Here is a 20288-nt window from a genome sequence, read left to right as displayed (position 1 = left end):
TGTAAGGCAGAAATGCAATTAATCTGAAATTTTGTTGAAATATGCAGCTTTACATACTTGAAATTTTGAGTAGCTATGGTTTCCTCAAAAAATAGCTCCTAAAGTGAACTCATCCAGCCTTACAGTCACTGACTTAGATATTTACCACTCTTTTGCCATTTAAAGATAATTTGTGACCATTAATTGCTTACTCTGCCCTTGGACTGGTCCTTGCTCAGAACACTGCCCTGTACCCCAGGTGTTCTGCTGCAGGGGTTACCCAGAGCTGCAGGAGCTAAGGCTCTGCTGCTTCCTCAGGCATCATCTGCAGCATAGTTTGGAGCTGAGATTTACCACCTGTTAAGAAACTTACCTTAAAACTTTTCAGTTTATACTGCTACAGTCATAGCTTACTCGGGGCTGACCTTTTCCGATGTTTCTTTAACTCAAAATATAGCTCAGACATTTGTAAAAGTTCAGAAGTGAAGATATGATTTTATTTCTGTTTTTATTTAGGTAGTATTTTAACAGCATCTCAAAAACACAGTTCCATGCTGGAAAAAGAGAAAACCTAATCATTACCTTCCTAATTACAAAAACACAAATCAAACATGGGAGGATGAAGCACAAAGAGTACAACAGGAAGGAAAGATCCAATATGCCATTTTGTGAATTCTGCTGGTTAAGTTTCTATTAAAAAACCTGAAACAGTTCTCACTGTGCTACATAGCCCAATAAAAACCAAATCAAGAATACTACTTCTTTCTGTCATCTGGACTCAGCAGCAACTACAAATTCAGCAAGAGTGGTTTCTGTCACCATCTGCTTGTCCTTTCTCCCACAGCATCTTACTGCTACTTGCTTCTGCTCACATTTTATTCCACAAACATACATTTTGTACACATTAATATAACATTTATCAATATTGCACATATTTCAGCCAAATAAAATTTTATTAGTGAAAAATAAACATTCTTGTTGGAAAGCTTCATAAGAACCCAAAACTGGCAATCCTTTTGGAACAAATAAAGGCTGAAATCCTGCAACTCCACAAGAGGATAACTGAAGGATTCTAAGCCAAATAAGCCCTTGACAGCAGAGACACACATGGAGTACCATTACCAAATACACATAAAGGAAACAGGAACACAACTAACCCAGCCAGGAAAACAAAATGGGGAGGGGATGGCACAGCCATGACTTGCAAGACTGGAGAGGAAGGAGGGCATATAAGATGTGAGAAAATGTGAGATGAGAATGGGCAGATAGTGGAAAAGTGGAAGTTCACATCTCAGTTATGTCACTTAACACATTGTAGAGCATTTAGAGACACTGTCTTCAAGTAGAGAGTGAAATCCATGCACAGGTGTAAAACAGAGAATAAAGCCCCTCTCTCTCTGAAAGAAGCATTTTTTTTCTCCTGTTTTGTCCATGATGAGCTTCCATTAAAAAGGCATCAGAAAAAAAGAGTGTTTTAATTTCAATAAAATCAAACATGACTGAAATCAAAAGGAAGAAGCACTATCATAGAGCAGACCCATTCTTCAGCTCCTCTGAAAAGTAATTACCTCTCAATAAAAGACATATATGAAAGTAAATTTTATCATGAAATCAAGTATTGTGATTATATTTACCAAAAATATTTCTAGGCAATCTTAGGTCACAAGAGCACAGTAACAATTTGATGGTCTTCTGTCCAAAAAGAACAGCTTTAGATATCAACTAAGCCAGCTGGAATGGCTGTGCCAAACACCCTGTGCTGCCATCTGAGCTGTCATTATGTGCTTAAGAACTTTCTCCCCTTCCAGGTTAAGCAAGTCTCACTTTCCATTCAGACAGTAGTGTCCTACATACATCAAGCTTCCACAAGGAAAATGACTTTACACAGAACACAGTCCCTCCTCATGTGCCCTAGGTAATAACTGGAAAACCAACAGCCTATGTTGGACACTTAAAGACAATTGGAACCCTGTCACAATAAAGCCATTTGGGAAAGGCACAATTTTTTAAAACTATTTCCTACCAACAACCAAGTATATTCTTAGAAAATTAATAAAGGATTAAATCAAAATTAAGTAAGAAAGCTTTTCTGCTGTAGAAACCACCACTGGCATAAGGACAGTATGATGCCATCTTCAGGCATCCAAAAAATCTTGTGTCAAATGGGGAAGTCTGCTGTGAGAATACAGCTACACATACTGACTTCTGAAATGCTGTTAGGAGTACACATGCTAAAATGCCTCTATTCTTAATGCAAGCACTGTTATAAAAATTTCATGGTTGGACTTTTATGACTTTCTTCAAGTACCCAGGCATTCCACATCCACCTTAATTGACATGCATTTCAAGTCACATTTGACCTTTTTGGTTTCTCACATGCTGAAAATGAAGGAAGAATTAGCCTAATGTTTTAAGACTGTTGATCAAAGTTCTTAGAATGTATTTCAGCTTTTGAAGTAGTATATATCTGGCAGTTTTCCCAGAAGGGGGAACCAAGTCTCCTTTTTTATGACTGCCAGGACTAGCCCTGCCTCCTGGTGCTGCAGCACACAGGAAATCACAGAAAGTGAACAGCAAGTCAAGATATGACAGAGAAATTTACAGTGTATGCATTTAACTCAGCAAAACCAAAACTATTAAAATGCAGAAACTCTAGATAACAATCTACATAATATTACACATATTGTCTTGCAGTCTATAAAGGTAAAAACACCCTTTCAGATCTGATGGCAGTACTTCTTCAAGTATTATACTAAACTTATATCAAGATCAAAAGTGAAATGCCAATTTAAGTTTTGATTTCAAAATTAAACATGTCAGAGAACTTTCATAGTACATCCAGAGGGTAATGGTCTTAAAACTAACATCCCTGAGTAGCTCCAAACAAAAATAGAGACTGGAAATGAGACTGGAGAGAGGCATAGCTTGAGCTGTCTTTTGCCTGTGTGACAGTAGAAATGTTTCAGTCTGAAAAGCTGTTTCCATTTAAACTGCTGCTTTTGATTTAAACATTTTAAAATTGCTAATTGCTAAGACAAGTACCTGAACAAATAATTAGTCCATTTCTTATGTTAAAATTTACAAGGGTTGGGCTTAATGTTTCTTGGCTACAGTAACTTAATTAGCCTGCTGCTCTTCCATCTTCTCTAACAACTGCTGTTTCACTACTGGCTAAACCAAGAACTTTGGAAACACTCAGGCTCCTCAAGAAATATTTTTGACCAATACAACTCACTTAGATCCACAGTGCACTTGCACTACACAGTGCACTTGCACTACAATCCACAGTGCATTTGCATTTAATTACCATGTAGAGTCACACACAGATGTATTATTCATGAAGATGATCATATGAACTGAGCTGTATCCCAAAATCTAAAGGAAACTCTGAGCAACAGATTCAAGCACAATTTTGGTTTGTATTTGTCTCAGGTAGTTTTCAGTCTCTTGAAACAGTAACTCCCCTCCTTTTCACTATTACCATTTTCATTACATACAGACCTTATTTGATTTATGCACTTTTGAAGCATGGCTACTTGACTGAAAGGTTACAGATGTTTATTCAATAAAAAATGTATGGATTTGAATAAAATATTTTCACATTAGACACCACTAAATATTCATATTATTTCTAGAGTCCAAGCTTTGGTTAGGAAATACAGCTCATTTATACATGTCATCTTTTTCAGCAACTCCAGACTTTACTTTCAATTTAAAAACACTGGTTTGTGGAATACTATATAAAGTCATGTATGAATTTTCCAAGTTCGTAATTCCCTGCCATCTCTAAACATTTAAAAATTCATTAAAATCACATCAGAATGCCAAATGCCTTTCAAATTTAACTGTACCAATCCTTTCAATATTTATGCAAAAATCATCCTTACCTGAACCTTCTTCAGAGCCACGGGTACCCCATCCAGCAGGCAGGTTGCTCTGTAAACTTCACTGAACTGCCCACGGCCAATCTTCTTCTCTATTCGGAAATTGGCAAGGGTGTTGTAGCCCATGTCAGGTCGTAAGGCTTTCTAGAATCAGAGATATTGCAAAGAAAGTTTGCATTTAAGATTAAATCAGTAAGACTAATCACACCAGTGTAAAGATACATATGAAGGAATATGGTTTAAACTATTAAAATTCCTCCATTCCAATGCACTAAAACAAAAACTGTTCCTGACTAATCACAAGATTAGTTCTAAAGAAAGCATTCACTGTACCACTTGTGGAGTGAGAATTGAAAACTATAAATTCTTGAGTGTATTTAGAATATTTTCAGCTTATCAGGAGTTTGAGACATAGAAGAGAAGAAATCCTATCAGGCTTAAATTTTCCGTGGTTCCTATGTCCTAGCTCCTCTAGCATCCAAAAATTAAAAAATAAAAAACCTTCCCAAACTCATAATAAAGGATCAGCTTTATGACAGTATTTTAATGTCCCCCTTTCAGTGGCTATGCAGTATATTTTTATATATCCTTCTGTTGCTCCAGAAATCAAAATATGAGAACTCTCGTTTTGACAAAAGTGGTGCAGCATTAATGCTCCAGTGCATCCCAAAGCGCAGGACTCGGCTTAATGAGGTAGTTATAGGCCTTTTAGGGAAAATGTCTGAAATTACACTTCAAGATTTTAAATTCTCTACACAGAGCTGCAAGATACAGGCTCTCTAAATAGGCTATATTTAAGAAGTATTGTGTACTTCCCATTAGAATTGGGAGTTGCAGCCTCTGCACAGCAACTTGACAAATATTATCGTGAACTACTAAGGCAGTGTGACAACCGCATGCTGAGAGCAAAGTCTCACTAATGTGTTTTGGCATGCAGGTTTGTAATCACACATTTACATATGCAATGACCTACATTTGCATGTCAGATCACACACTGTCTTGCTTTATTAAGACCGGGCACCTCCCTGTGCTTGGCGGCCAGAGTGGCGAGAGAGGGCCAGAGGGCCGTGTTTTTTGGCAGTTGAGGGATGAACTGCCACCAAGGATTAGGCTGATATGGCCTGAGCATTAGACACTTCATTAGAGGTAATCTGTTTAACAGTGGGCAGTGTATGTAAACTTCACAGCCCATTTGCGGCACCTTTTCCCCCCCATGGCCCTTCTTCAAAGGGCAGCGTGGCTGAGTGACAGCTTGTCTCATCTGCTCCCTTGTCCTGTCACACAATTTAGATGTGGAGATCTGACATGAGAAGCAACATAGCTGCACATCTCCAACTACCACTGGGTCTCTCCTCACCACAATGCAATTTGTGGGGAATAGGCTTGTGCAGGATAAAGATTTCCCTCGGTCTGAGACCATAACAGAACAGATTATATACACTTGGCTAATGATCACATTACATTGTACTGCCAAGGAAATCAGTGAGACTCAGAACATTACGGCTTCCATGGAAGAGATATCTAGCTGACAACAGTAAAATAACCAGAGTGGCTCCCTTTTTCAAATTTATTTTTTTATACTTCTGGTCAAACAACGTATTAAAAAAACTGCAAGAACGTTTTTCTTTTTCCTGTCTGAACAGACTCCTGTAAATTTCCGATGTCAGCCATACATTCAGTTGTAATCCTGCACAGAGATGAAATGTGGAGAGAGGAAAGAAGCTTAAACATTCCTACTAGAGAAAAGACAAACATCATAATATACTAATTAATTAATCATGGCATTAAGAGCTCATTTATACAGCAAGCAAACAGAGACAATCTCAACAGAAACCATCATACTCCTTTTCAGACTTGCTTCAGCCTCAGAAAACAGCTGATAGACAATTTAGCAGAGGACTGCCAGGGAAGGAAAGCATCCACAGGAAGGCTACACAGTTAACTTCTAAAAATATACCAGACAGTGGCTGTCACTGTAACCAGAGCTCTCGAGAGATCTTCTACTTCACTCTTTCTCCAAAACTTTCTATTTGCACTCAGTTCCCATTACCTTTGAGATTTACATTTTTAAAAGCATTTCATGCCCCATAAAATACCAATGAATTTCAGTACTGACCTAGACAGGCACAAAAAAAGACAGCCTGTTTCTCACATCTGTTAAGTCAACACTGAAGAAGCCAACTGAGATTTTATTGACCAAAATATCCCAGTGTACATATCGGTGAGCCCAGGACACAGCACACACCAGTTTCTCCAGTGAGCAGGACTTCACAGGAGGTCCTTGTTCTCTCTCACTGCAACCTCCCCAGTATTGCCAGTGCACTGTATGCCAGTGCACTATATCCAGCCAAAAATTCATCTGGATTGTTAAAATAAAACTCAAAATCAACTTGATAATTTCTTTTTAATTACTTACAGATTAAGTTCAAAAGCAAAACCAAACAAACAGTTGGATTGAAACAATTTAGAGATTCCAACAAGCAGTTAAGAGTGGAGTCAGACGGGTTTTTCCTAACTGGGCTTTTTTGTTGAAGAAATCACACCACACATTTCTAGAAATATTAAGCCAGGTTCCTTCAGTAAGGATTCCTAAGCTATAAAACTAAGCTCACTCCAGTTGAGAGAGAACATTAAGGAGACTAACAGCCAGCTCCAAGATGAGAAACAGCAGCAGAAAAGTTATTTTCTTGGAGAAGTTACCAGTGAAATCCCAAAGGACACTACACTATTCAAGGCATACAATGCTGCAATAAAGGTTCTTTAGATTCCCAATTTATCCAGCTGAAAATATGGCTGCAAAGCCTTGCAGAAGATTCCCTTAGATTTTCACCCTGCTACTCAATGCTAGTATCTCAAGGTTACCAGTCCAAAACTAGTGGGAGATACCACCCCAAAGACTGTGAATCATTGCTTTTACATTAGCTATTACCACACAGGAAAAAGATTTACACAACACCATGGAAAAACTTCCAGGAAAAGTTAAACTGATTGGTCAGTTACCACCAAAACGCAAGTTAGACATCTTTAGGAAAAGCAACTGAATGAAACAGACAACAAAATGTTTCACTACTTAAGTCCATTGTGTGTAGACTGAATGCACAGGGCTTTGAGTCCTCATTTTGAAGGGAATACAGGCAACCAAGGAAACAGAGCAGAATAGCAACGCTGAGCAAAGAGATGCTTCCATATAAGAAGAGACTTAATAAGCCACTGTTCTTCAGCTTTGAGAATGCCAAAACAAACACAAAAAACACACCGCAAACAAAAAAAAACCAAACAAACCCCAAGAAGTAAGGGATGTATATGCTGCCTTCAGTTTATGGTTTTTCAGATCTAGTAAGAGATTAATGCTTGTCTCTATTTAGATGTTAAAATGCTCTCATTCTACTCTTACAAAAGTGCTGGAATTTAAGAGTCTACTGCCTCAGATTGCTAATCCACATTTTTCTATCTTCCTCCATAACCTTTTCACAATGTGGAAGCAGTTTAGGAGTACTATCTGCACTCACAAAACATCCTTGTGATGTAAGGGAGTAGAGTGTTTTAACTTATAGATAAACTCTGATGGAGCTTTCAGGCACTTCATTCCAAATAGCAACTGAGTTTCTGATAGCACTGACTGTGGCTGGAGGACTGCAGCCTGCAGTGCACCTCAGCAATCAACAGTGGGTTCAGTCCAGTATTGATCAACACCATCTTTAATGATCTGGATAATGGGGCCAAGTGTGATCTCAGAAAGTTTGCTGATGACACAAACTGGGAGGACTGGATGGACCAGAGGGTCATGATGTCATCCCAGGGGCTCCTGACAGGCTGCACTAAAGGGCTGCCAGGAGCCTCACACAATTCACCACAGAGAAGTGGGAAGCTCTGCACATGGTTGGCAATAACCCCAAAATGCAGCAGGAACACCGGGCACTGACCTGCTGGAAAGCACCCCCACAGGCCAGCCCTGGGGTCCCACTGGACACCAACACAAACAGGGGCCAGCAATGCACTCCATGGCGGACAGGGATGTCCTGGGCTGCTTTTGGAGAGTGGTGCCAGGAGGAGGAGGGAGATGATCCTTCCCCTCTGCTCAGCACTGGCAGGAGCACACCTGGAGTGCTGATCCAGCTCTGGGCCACCCCTACACAGACATACTGGAGAAAGCAACCAGAGCTCAGCAGCACGGATCACAGGGGGAAAGGTTGACAGCAACATCCAGCCTACAGAAGAGAAGATTCAGGGGGAATCTCATCAGTGGGCTCAAATTCCTGAAAAACACATGTTAAAATACAGAGTCAGGCTTCCTTCAGCAGTGCCCTGTGACAGGACCAGAGGTGATGGGCACAGGCTGAAACACTGAAGGTTTCATCTGAACATCAGGAAAGATTTTTTTCATTGTGAGGGTGACAGCAAAAGGGAGGTGGTCCAGGGAAGTTGCGGATTGAAACCTGATGCCTGGTTTCAACCATTACATTTTTGTCAATGTAATGACAGAAATCCATACAGTATCACTGTCAGGAGCTGTAAGAAGATGTAGGTAAAGCCAACAGTCTGAAATAAATAGGGTATTTTGGATACAGTTTTGAAGCATAGAGTTTAACAACTCAAGATTTCTTAAGGAAACAACTGTATTCCTCTTTGCTTCCTCCTCACCCTACAACTTCAACTTCCCAAAGTCAGTGAAACAGCAGGAGGCAAAAATTAAAACCAACTGTTTTCTATGCATTACTGGACTGATATAGAATTCATTTCAAGATCATGAGAATACATTCTATCTGTTCACAGTTTCATTGTTACCATGAGAAACAATGTTATCCCTATTTAAGAAATGAGTTACAGTTAAAAAAACCCAGATATATGTACCTGTGGCTGAAATGGTGGAGCAGTAGGCCCCTGCATTCCTTGTGATTGTTCATCCATTCTATCAAGCAGCAATGTCTCTTATGTCCTGAAAAGAAAAATACAGTCATTACACTGTAATTCAGCCAGTATTTATGATTAATGAACATCAGCAGAAGAACAAAGGAATTAATCTTCTCAATTGTATGCTTGAGTTTAGGAACATTTAACTAGCTCTGCACTGTTCGGGGAAGGAGATTTTCTTATGCTTAGCTGTTCTATGAAATTTAAAAAATCACTATAGGCACCTGAATTTATCATTAATAATGTGAATTAAAACTATTTGCACCAGACAAATGACTCTGCCTGATAAAAGCTGCATCATCCAATTACTCTTCAGGGGCACCAACCATGTGTTTAAAACTCCGTAGATGTCTGACCTACAGGCAGCAGGGCAAAGAGCAGATCAGCAGCAGAGTTAAACTGCAGCACACATACTGCACTGCATTGATTTAGCTGTAGGTTTTAGAGAGTATGCAAGAGTAGTTCCACCCAAACAGGAAAAAAAAGCTAAACATGTACACAGTACATTCTGACAAGCTAGTTAAGAGGCCTTTGGAATACTGTGAACTTCTCATTTCCCATCAGTAAGATGGGAGGAAAGATGCCTGCCACATTCCCAACAGAGACACACAAGGCTTTGACCAGTAATAAGAGCTGCAACATGCACTGAACAACTAGCAGTAAAAACAGGAGAGACAAATGCAAATGCTTATAAGACTTTTTTTCCTCCTCAACTAAGTGCATCCTTTCTTAGGATGCACCCCTGAGGGGGAGCAGGTGCAGCAGCCCGTGCTACTGATGCCTACAAGGGCAAGCTTTGTTCAGATGAAGACAACACAAAAGTTCACTGCAGCTTCGAAGCCAAACAGTGAAATAAGCTTTCATACAATTAAGAGGCAAGGCCTGAACAACTTTTTCATCACACAAAGATGAAGTATCCCTGCCTATTACCTGGTCAAACCTGCCAAGGCCTTCAGAGGAACAAGAATAATGTGTCTGACAAGGATATTATCCTTGCTTTTTAATTTATTGTTTTCTTATTCCCTGCTCCAAATTCTGAATGTTCTACAGACAGACACAGAAAATGTTTTCTGACACCATTAAATGTTTAACATGAGCAAATTTCCCATAATACATTTATTCTGCTAAACCTATGTTCTTCCACATACAAAGCTATTTACACTCTACACAGATTCCTACAGCTGTTAAACACACGCAAATCTTCCCAGTAATTCCTCTAGATTATTCAAAGGGTTAGAAATAACTCTCAACAGAAAACCTTAGAAAAGCTTCTCAAAGGCAATTCCAAAATATTCAAGAAACTAATGAATGGCTTGTGCTCGCTGCACTGCTGCCACTCTTACAGTATTGTTGTGGTAAGATCACCAACAGACAAAAGAGGCACCAGGCAGCTCTGCAGCTTCTCGTGAGCTGCCCTTGTGCAGTAAGCAATGGACAGCATACACAAACAAATCATTAGTGATCTGCTCTCCCTGGCCCATTGAAAGCAGTCACCCACATGCCATCCCAGCTCCATCAGCAATTCCTGACACCAAACCACAGCCACACTCAGAGCAACCAAAGGTCTCCTTAGGCTTTGCCTTCCCATCCATCATAGATCCACACAAAGCACACAGCTTGGGGCTTCCTGCTGTTCTGTATTACCTGTAATTGATTCAAAGAAAAAGGGGATACCTGTTTAAAATTGAAATGCAATTAGAAGACACATCTATTTCTGTCCACAGTGACCACCTTCTGCAAATCCATCAATCCATCACACTGATAAAGGTTCACAGAAATGAAGCAACAGGTGAGGCAAGTCAATAACAGCATCCCCAAAACATCCAAATGCAACTCATGTTTTTCAATACTCTTACTCCAATCACATGGGGGAAAGGATTCCTTGCCTTCACCATATCCTTTGCCAAAAAAAAAGGAACTTTCTTAATCATTCATCTTGCAAACATGATGTTCACCATTTTGATGATGAAGATCACTTGGATTTGGACAACCGGCACAGAACATGGATCACAGGAACACACTAAATTTTATACTCTGGTTATGGCTGATACTACTTTACAATTATAGTTAATACTTCTGATTAATTACTAATATTTTAAATCTTTGACTTTTCAGCTCATCAAAACAGTAGCTAGCACCTACACATAAAGGATGCAGAATGAAGTTCCTGGTGATACAGACAATAAACCAATTTTTCATTGGAAATCACAAGGGCACAGCAACTCCTCTTACTCCACAAGGCAGAAAAGGAGCCCTCACCTGTAGGTCAGACCATCAAACCCCAAGTGCCTGAAATGGGAGTAACACCTTTTCCTTCCTTCACAAACAGGCCTGGCTGTCCTCATTCACTTCCCCAGTGGCCACCTGTCAGAGCTCTGGCTCTCTGCCCACACATCTCAAGATCACACAGATATAAAGCAGCCCAAGAGGCAGAGCTCACTCCCACACCCGAGCTCCCATCCCACAGGCAGCACTCAGCTTTCCAGGTGCTTTCCAGCCAGAGGAAAGGCAGGACTGACTACCCACAGCTGTCAGGGCAAGCAGAGCAGAGGAGCCAGTCCTCAACAGGAGCCAGAAGTCATCACTTCCATTTCACTCAAATGTATCCTAAAATAATATTAAAAAAAAAAAAACCTAGGAAAAACTTGAAATTCTTGTGACTTAAGTCTAGCAACTATGTCTTTAAAAACATGATCAGACTATTCCAGGAGAAAAAGATTAAATGCACTGCTTAATCACATGAAACATGCTTTTTAAGAACTAGTTTCATAGCTCCAAGTCCATAAAGCATTCACACTGAATTCACATGGTATCTGGGCAAAAATGTTGTTGCTTTAACAGATGGCAGTTCTTCAACAACAAAAAAATACGTTTTCCTGTAGAAAACATCATTAATAGTCTCAATATACATGGTTTCCATTAGCTACTTGCTATGCACTTGTTTGTCAATTTTGCATCTTAAGTGAGAACATACAGTAATCAATGTCAAAGCAGAAACAGCTATACTTTAGGAAAAGAGCATATACTTAAATGAATGCTCAGAATGTTACAGTTCTGCTGAGAATCTGAGAAGCTCAGTCTTCTTTTTTTTCTGCAAAATATAGCTGTAACTACTGCACATAATTGCTAACACAGTTACACTGGTTCAGGATGTGCTGATCAGGGACACAGTCAATTTGGCTGTTCTCAAAGAATGGAATGTACTGTGTTTACTTCTGGATTACACCACCAATTAAGGCAGATATTTTCAGGTTTTACTATAACCATTACTTTAGTTAAGTTAGAGACAAGGCTCTTCAGGAACAACTATTTTTTGAAAATAATTTTCTTGTAAATTTTGTGTAACATTAGATTCTTCAATCTAACATGGATCTAAAATGAAAAATTTTAGATCAACAAACTTCTCATCTATCTTTACTGAATTTAAAGATAAGGATCAGCCTCAGCTGAGGGGTGGGGGGGAACCCAACAACATATATCAATTCTATGTTTCCATGTAAGAACACAAGCTAAAGAAATATTCCCATTTGCTTGTATCACATCTTGTCTCAGCTACCCAAAAGCACGATTTAAACACAGGTAGAACATTCAAACAGTGCCTCTGGTTGAACCTACAAAAAAGCAGTGCTGTGGAAACACGGGTTTAGATTTCCAAGTGCCTTCCTGAGCAGCTGCCACCCAATTCCTGTGCCTACCGCAGCAGTGCTAATCCAGCAGGGTGTGCCAGGGAGCCCAGGCGTGCCAGCCCTGCTCTCTGTCACCTGCAGTGACACTGACACAACCTCCCAGTGCCACAGCCACAGACCTGGCAGGGCAGACAAACTTCACACCCAGCAGTAACAGCGTGGCACTTCAGGGTAAAAAGCAGCCACAGAACTGCTTTGTAAGGCAGACTGTCTTAAGTCATTCTCTACCTCTTAAAGGCAAAAACTTGGCCACTGGAGAGAACCTGCTTGGTGGTCAAGCCCACATTTTGTCAGGTCATCAACACTGATCAACACTCTTCAGCACCCACTCACTGCTGGCAACTCAGGAGCAGGCTGCAGTTTATAATGTTTATATATTTACATATATTTTTATAGGTATGCATTAATAATGCAAAATGCATTTAAGCTGACACCCACTTGAAGTCAGTCTGCCAAGACAGACAAGGCAGACTCAGTACTGGAAGACCGAGTTCACCATTATCACAATAAAATGTCACATATCCCTACTAGTATACATACACATATATAAACATATATATATCTTAATATGCACACATCTGTACACAGATTATGTACCTATACCTGGGTATGTACATAGAATATTTCATTTTTACCACTGTCGGCTAATAGTAAATACTTGCTTCACATTGTCCAGAAAACCCAAAATATCTTCTAAAATGTGGAAAACACATAGGATTTGTCAAATTCTCTGCAGAAGCATCCACATCGGAGAGAAGCTGTATATGCAACTTTAATGTACTGAAAGTGATTCAGCTTGGATCCATATACATCTATATTCAAGAAGGATTAGTTTTAATTTTAGAAGCAGTTTCTAAAACTCAGATCAATACTCTCCACAGGATGCCGAGTCCCCTCTGTAGGGACAGCCTTGAATCTGAACAATTCAAATTCCCAGCACTTGTTAATCTTCACGTAGATATTAACTACCTAATTGAAAATACTGCATTTTTCAGCAAATTTATATCCAAATTCCCTACTCAGGGGCAGTCCAGTCAAAGCACTCAAAAAACACATGGACAGTTAATCTGGGGTAAAAGTTGGGTTTTAGCAAGAGCAGGAGCAGCCATACACAAATAACCCTTTTGGAAGAAAGTAAGGGAATATACTAAGAGTTTGTACACAATCTTCTCATCCATTTGGCCCAACTTACCAGGTTTATTTTCACTCCAACCCTGAAAACACACATGCCATTCACTGTCATTCCCCAGCTACTAAGAGTTTGCTCTGTCAGTGCGGTCTGATTAGAAGATGAAAGTCAAAGCTCTCCTGCTTCACAAGTCTGCTTCCATTCCTCTTCATTTGCACAATTTAAAAAGTTAGTTTGTTTACTTCTCCCTCTCCATTTCAGTTGTGTCACTCAAGTAAATTGCTTACCATGCAAGGTGCTCCCAAAGGGTTATACATGCACTGACTTGCCCCTTATTGAACTGCTTGTCTGTTACTTCTCATGAGCTGAATAAGAAACAGGAACTGAAACTGCTTGAGCAGCAAGCTTCTACATTCTTCATTTAGTTTCTATTCGCCTGAAAGAAATTTGATAACCCATTTCTTCATACTCAATAGCCAATTATAAAGGCCATAGGTAGATGATAATGTCACAGTGAGAAGTATTGCAGGGAACAATGCACTGTGTTTAACCATGAAACCATCTAGAATCAAAGCCTCAGCCCACACCACAGCAGGCTGTGCTCGTGCATCTCTAAGCAAGCAGCTCTAAGGGTGAACAGATGATGTGATGCTGCCCCTTCCCTGCCTTCAGCCATCACTCCTAAACCCTCTTCCTTCCAGTGGGGCTGCTGTGGCTACCCAGACTCCTGGTAAGCAAAGTGAAAATCGCTGAAAACTACCCTTGACAAAGTGAATTTTTCCCAGTTCAGTTCCCAGAATGGTACCATTGCAGAGACAAGGACAGGACTGTGATGGCAAAAGACAGAGAGGAAGATACAGGACTGCTCTAGCCCCAGCTAACTTGGATCAGCTGAATCTACTGCCAAATTACATCTGTAACATGAAATTACACAAGTCAGTCTAACAGCCCAGTGACACCAAAGATCTTTCTTTCTCTCACTTTCTCTGCCACACAATCCCACATTGCCACTGTGAACTCTTAGGCCCCGTTGTCAAGCTGATCCAACTCCCTGGTGCAGCTGGACTTCTGCTCTGCAAGCAGAGAGCAGAACCAGCACCAGGGGAAGTTCAGGGATGGGAGATGTAGGAAAGGGACTGCTGAAGTAACAGAACATCTTCCTTCTGGCAACAGTGTGCTAATAAGCTAGCTCACCACATTTTATTGTGCTTTGTCCTCGGTAGGGAGGTGAACAAGCACTTAAAAAAGCTGTAACAGCAAGGCAAGGACCACAACAGAGAGAAGGCAATTCACACAGAGAAGGAAATTCACAACACCAAGCCAAGTGTTTTGTCAACAAAATACTGTATAGGAAAGTAGAACTAGGAAACAAAATAAACAGAAGGAACATAAGTAAGAATAACAAGTTAAACTGGAAAAAGGAAAAGAAACTGAAAGGAGAAAAAATCCCCAAAACTAAAATGTTCAGATAAAGGAAGCTAAAACATGATTTATAAACCCTTACAGGTACAAAACTTCACAGCTCTCACACACAAGAGAGGAAGCCTTAATGAGGGCACAACTTTAAACACACCTATAAAAGCAAATTATTCATAAAGAGATGCTGAAGAGATTTTACTAAAAGTGTAAACAGGTGATCTTCACACTAGAGTTAAAAACACAAGACAAATGAAAAGAGTGAAAGCACTGTCAGATAAACCCACTATGGCTAAGCACAGGGAAAATACATCCCAATTAGAAGACTGGGTGGACACAAACATGCAACAACTCTGGCTGACAATGTCCATGTTGCTACAGGTGGAGTAGAACACATTTAGCAATAAATTCCACACACTCCTCAAAAACCTCTCATTATCTTAGAAAGCAGTGCAAGACATCCTACTGCAGGCATTAGATGCACGTTCTCAAGCTGAAAAAAATTGATCTGTAATATCTAGTTTAAAATCTGCTACCCCAAAGATGAGAAAATGAATGAAGCATTATAAAGAATCAGAAAAGAAACACCAGCCAGGTTTAACAGGCTTCCTGTGAACATCTGAGCAGCATGACCCTTGACTCCTGAAAGCAGTGAGCAATCCAGGATCCCTGGGTCCAGAAGCAAGGCAGGCAGCAGCCAGCACACTCACTTCAGAGACAAGCCAACACTCCAGTCTGCAGCTGCTTCTATGTCTCACATCAAAGCACCACTGTGTAAAAGCTGCAGGATCCACGTGTGGCTGTGGAGCACCCTCAATGACCAGCAGTACATGGGACACTGTCTGCAGGCTGCTCCTCAGGGCCTGCAGGTCCCTGCAAAGCTCACACACTGCCCACATACCCAACACACAGTTCTGAATCTCAGTCAGGGCAAGGACTGGAAGTTCACTGCTGCAAAGACAACTCCTTTTTTGGATTTGCTCTCAGATGAGGACAAAAAGGGTACAGAAGAAGGGCCTCTACAGGGCAGGAGGCTATGCGTCTTCCCACCACAAGTTTTTTACTTATTTTTAGAAGTAACTTTTAGTTCACCTGTTATACTTTCGCCTTCCTGCAATCAAGGAATCAGTAATTTTGCAAGCTCTGTTCTCTAACTACAGAAAATTGATATTAACTGAGAAAGAGGGGTTCATCAATACTTCACAGCACCTAATTCAAATATCTCCCAAAGGCTTCAGCAACAATCTAATCTACAAGCTCTACATGAACTTTTATGACATTGTAAAATAATTCATCTGGTCCAACATAAACACAGCTATTAAATAAGACAGCAATAACTTTGCTATAAATCATTCCAAGCAGCTTGAAGAGGCTTGAATGCAGACTCCCAAATGCCACATGATGCAAACAGTCTATTTACTTTGTCACTATAATCCAATACAAAAGTCACTAATATCATGAGATTAACCACATGCAATCAGGTTTTAACATGATTGTTCACAGTATTTTCTTACAAATTCCTCTTCTTAATGTGTTGTTTAAAATTTTATAACAAATTCCCTTGCATAAATGAGTGTTATATGCCCAACAGGTTACAATGGCACTTGAAATACTGCACATTTTCTAGCTACAAAAATCACAACTGAATCACAGATTTGTTTTACATGCCTGAGACAAATGCACAAGAGTCTGTTCACCAAAAAAGCAACTCATTTTCACAGCATTGCTTCTCTGAAGCTTTTTAAACTAATGTGACAGGAAGAATCACTTTAATACTTATTAGGGAAACAAAATGTGGGATTATGTACTTCAGTCTAGGGTTTTGCTCCTTCCCATGTGGCTAGGGAAGTGAAATGGTGATAAATACAGCAAATCAGTGCTCTAAAGCCTGTCCATATCAGCCCGTATCACCACTTTGGTATTTTGGTCAGTTATTTTCATCTCATTTGCAAAGCACATGGAATGCAGATAAACTGAACAAATTCTCTGGAAATTAGTCAGTTAACTCCTAAAACTATCCATAGTATTAACCTTCACAGGATAATCTCATCATCTCCTAAATCCTAAATCAGAAGGGATTTTCAGATAAACACCAAATCACCAAAAAAAACCCTTGGAGGTAGAGAAGAAGTTAGTGCAGTTGGACTTTTCCTAGGGGACCTTCCGATGTAAGGTGAACTCAACCAAGCATCCAGCACAGATGTTTGGAACAATGTCAAACTTCAGAAGGCAGCAAGGCAGTGATAGTGATAAGCTGAATTTAGCATCAGTATAAAGGCAGAGAGTATTGCACTAAAGTTTATTACACATGGGTAATTTATGAATTTATGAACAAACTGCCTCAGCAAATGTCTCTGTGCACAAATACACAGGACTATGTTTTGTGCAACTGAGCTTATAGAGGGGTTCATATGGCTCTGTCTTACAATGCAGCAGATACCACAGATCACAGTAAAATGAGCAACTGACTTCCTGCCTGACTCTATTTTTCATCTGACTTTCTAATTTGTTCACAGGCCTTCCAATGAACTCTAAAATGTTTGATTTTTTCCTTCTTTTGAAACAAACTTCCATGGTGAGGATGGGAATCTACTAATCTAATTTGTGTAGACCCTGGAAGATGCTGTGATAAGTCCATCAAAAATGATTTTTGGTTGAATAAAATTCCTTTATCTCAATTTATTTTTTTTTTACTGCAATGATTAACTAGTATGCTGAATAAAAATATCTATGATAAAGGCAGTATCTCCATCCTTACAGCGAACAACTTCTAAGTGTGCTCTGACAAGCCATCTACCCAAACATCAGGTATTTCTGAATATATATCTTAGTATTTGAAATTAAAGAATAAGTGCTCTCAGTATTATTCTTAGTAGCAAAACATTTAAAAATAACAAACATGGTTTTAAGTTCTTACTTTAAAGCTGCCGGACTTGCTTGTAAGTTTCCCTCTTTCAACCACAGTTTTCCTTCCTCTGCGTAAGTTTTCCATGAACTAATGACTGTTTTCCACTGCATTTCATCTCTCTCAAGACAGTGCAAGTCTGTAGTTTAAACAGACATTTCTACAGCACTGCAACACTTGACTTCTCTCCTAAACTGCCTAGGAAAAAACAAAAAAACCTTTTAAATCTCATTCTTCCTGATTTAGCCAATCTGTGAATCTAACTGTCCAATCTAATAATCCAAACTGTGTATCTTATGCAATTTCTGCATCTCAGGCTTGTCATACGACTTTATACAGGAAATACATCCAGTACATTCCACAAAATTACTGTGCACATGTGACCTTTCCTGAGAAGTGATGCCACTATTGCAATCCGAAAAAATACCTCTATCACTTCAAAAGGTGACAAAAGTTACCATTCAGTTGGTGCAAGGAGGGAAAAAACCATTTAGAAAGCTTTTATCTAATATCAAGAATTAAATATTTGTGTGATTAATGAAGAACACACGTCCCCTCACCATATTTTATTAGAAGTACGGTGATTATCTTAAGTTGTTTTACCAGTACCCTCCAAAAACGCCCCTCAAAAAATGCAGAGCAAACCAAAGCATACTGCACTCCAAGAACTGCGTTCTGAACCCTACAACCACGCAGGATCAGTTCACACGAACACTGAAAGGAACGCGGGGCCGGTACCGGGATAGCCGAGCCGGGATGCTCGGTAAGCCGAAGGAGGGGACGCTCATTCCCATATGGAGAATGCCTCACTTCCAGCGTGTCCCACCAGGCCGCAGCTCTCCCCAGGCCCTCTCGGGACAGAGGCCGCCGGGACGGGGCTGCCCCCCCTCACAGGCGGTGACAGCGCTGTTGTCACCGCTGCCGTGTGGCACCCCCAGGCTGGGCTGTCCCGGGAGCATCTGCCCGACACCCAGCCCCAAGCGAGAGGAGGGCACGGGAGCCTGGAGGAAACCGGGTGAAAGTGACGAGGAACACCAAGGAAAGCAGCTCCGCCGGCGGCAGGCACGCAAGGAGCCCGGCGGCAGAGGCACGAGGACCGGCCGGGACGCAGGCAGGCTGGGGCGGAGGTGGCGAGGCCGCCGGGCAGGGTCCCCGGCCGCCCGCTCCTTCAGCGGAGGCGGCGCGGCAGCCGCCACCGGGCGAGACGCCACCGAAGCGCTCAGGGCGCCGCTTGCCCGGCCGGCACACGGCGGCTCGGCGCCCCTCCAGCCGCGGGGCAGGTGCCGGTGCCCCGGACGCGGCACAACCCGCTGCCGTCCCGCCCCAGCGCCGCGCACAAACTTTCTCGCTCCGGCCCCGCGCCGCTCCCTCCCCGTGCGGCGGGCGGAGCGGCAGCCGCCGCGGCCAATGGCGCCGCGCGCCGCGGCCCCGCGGCCAATGAACGGCGGCGGGAGGCGGGACCACCGGCAAACCCCGCGGCGGGGGGAGCGCCCCGGCAGAGCCGGCTCGGCCGCCCAGACCCCCGGGATCCCCCGGCTCCGGAACCCCCCGAACCCGCCGCAGCCCCGCTCACCGAGCAGCCTGGCTCCGCCTGCTCCTGGCGCGGGAGACCGAGACCGGCCCCCGCTCCTCCCCGGCGCCTCGAGCCCGGGGCCGCGCCGGCGCTGGCAGCGGGCGCCTAGCGGGGCTCCTGACGGGCGGCGCAGGCACCGGCGGCAGCCCCGACCTGCTCTCCGCCCCCCGCCGCTCCTGCCAGGCCCGTAAACATCCCGGCATCCCCGAGGATGGGGCGGGGCGGCCTCCCGGCTCCGCCTCGTACCGCTCCCTCCGCCTGGCCGGAGGCGCCGCGTCCGCCCGGCCTGGCTGCGGTCTGTGCCGGCGGGCCCGGTCCGGCTGTGCCCGGGCAGCTGCTCTGGAAATGACCGGGGCTGTACGTGCGGTGAGACGGGCAGTGCTCATCGCAGCGTGTTCGTGCCGTGGGGCACGGCGGGGCCCGGGCACTGCGGTTCCGCAGCGGGCACGGGAAGCGCTCCCGGAGCAGGAGCGGGTGGAGTGCCGGCTCCGGCCTCTGGGGCAGGGACTGGCCCTTGTGCTCTGAGCAGCGCTGCTCTGAGCCTTGGGCCCTGCCAGATTTAAAAACATGTCAGACTTGCTCATTTTATATTTGAGTTGTGATAGTCAATCTGCGAGACATTCGATATTAACTGAGTATGCATCAGCTGCAAGTGACACAAACTCCTTTTTGCTATATTGGGAGAAATAAAAGTGACGGCAACAAAAAATACCAGACTTGTGGTGAGTCCTGTTCCACCAACTTCTGCTTTGCAACAGCACTGGGTTTAAGTAGATAAAAAATACTGAATTCCAGAATACTACTG

At 42.3% G+C, this 20288-nt stretch overlaps 1 protein-coding gene across 4 annotated transcripts in view; it reads right to left on the bottom strand.

Moving 5' to 3' along the window:
* NEK7 (NIMA related kinase 7) overlaps nt 1–19566 on the bottom strand; it is a 66926-nt gene extending 47360 nt beyond the window's left edge. For 2 of the 4 annotated variants that reach the window (XR_010028965.1, XM_063165538.1), the window contains exons 1-3: nt 19484–19566; nt 8715–8799; nt 3867–4007 (exon numbers count right to left, since the gene is read on the bottom strand). Coding sequence is in view for 3 of the 4 variants with exons in the window: in XM_063165538.1 (XP_063021608.1) it covers nt 3867–4007; nt 8715–8771 (198 nt within the window). In the remaining variant the exon portion in view is untranslated. Of the gene's footprint in view, nt 1–3866; nt 4008–8714; nt 8800–15638; nt 15664–17922; nt 18098–19483 lie in introns of those variants that run through there. The other 2 variants (XM_063165539.1, XM_063165540.1) reach the window with 2 other exon arrangements.
* Nucleotides 19567–20288: the final 722 nt, after the last annotated feature.

Source organism: Melospiza melodia, chromosome 11 (genome assembly GCF_035770615.1).
Source record: "Melospiza melodia melodia isolate bMelMel2 chromosome 11, bMelMel2.pri, whole genome shotgun sequence".
In the NCBI taxonomy this organism is placed as follows: Eukaryota; Metazoa; Chordata; class Aves; order Passeriformes; family Passerellidae; genus Melospiza; species Melospiza melodia.
The sequence above is the reverse complement of the archived record's forward strand: the minus strand, read 5'-3'. Positions and strand labels throughout refer to the sequence as shown.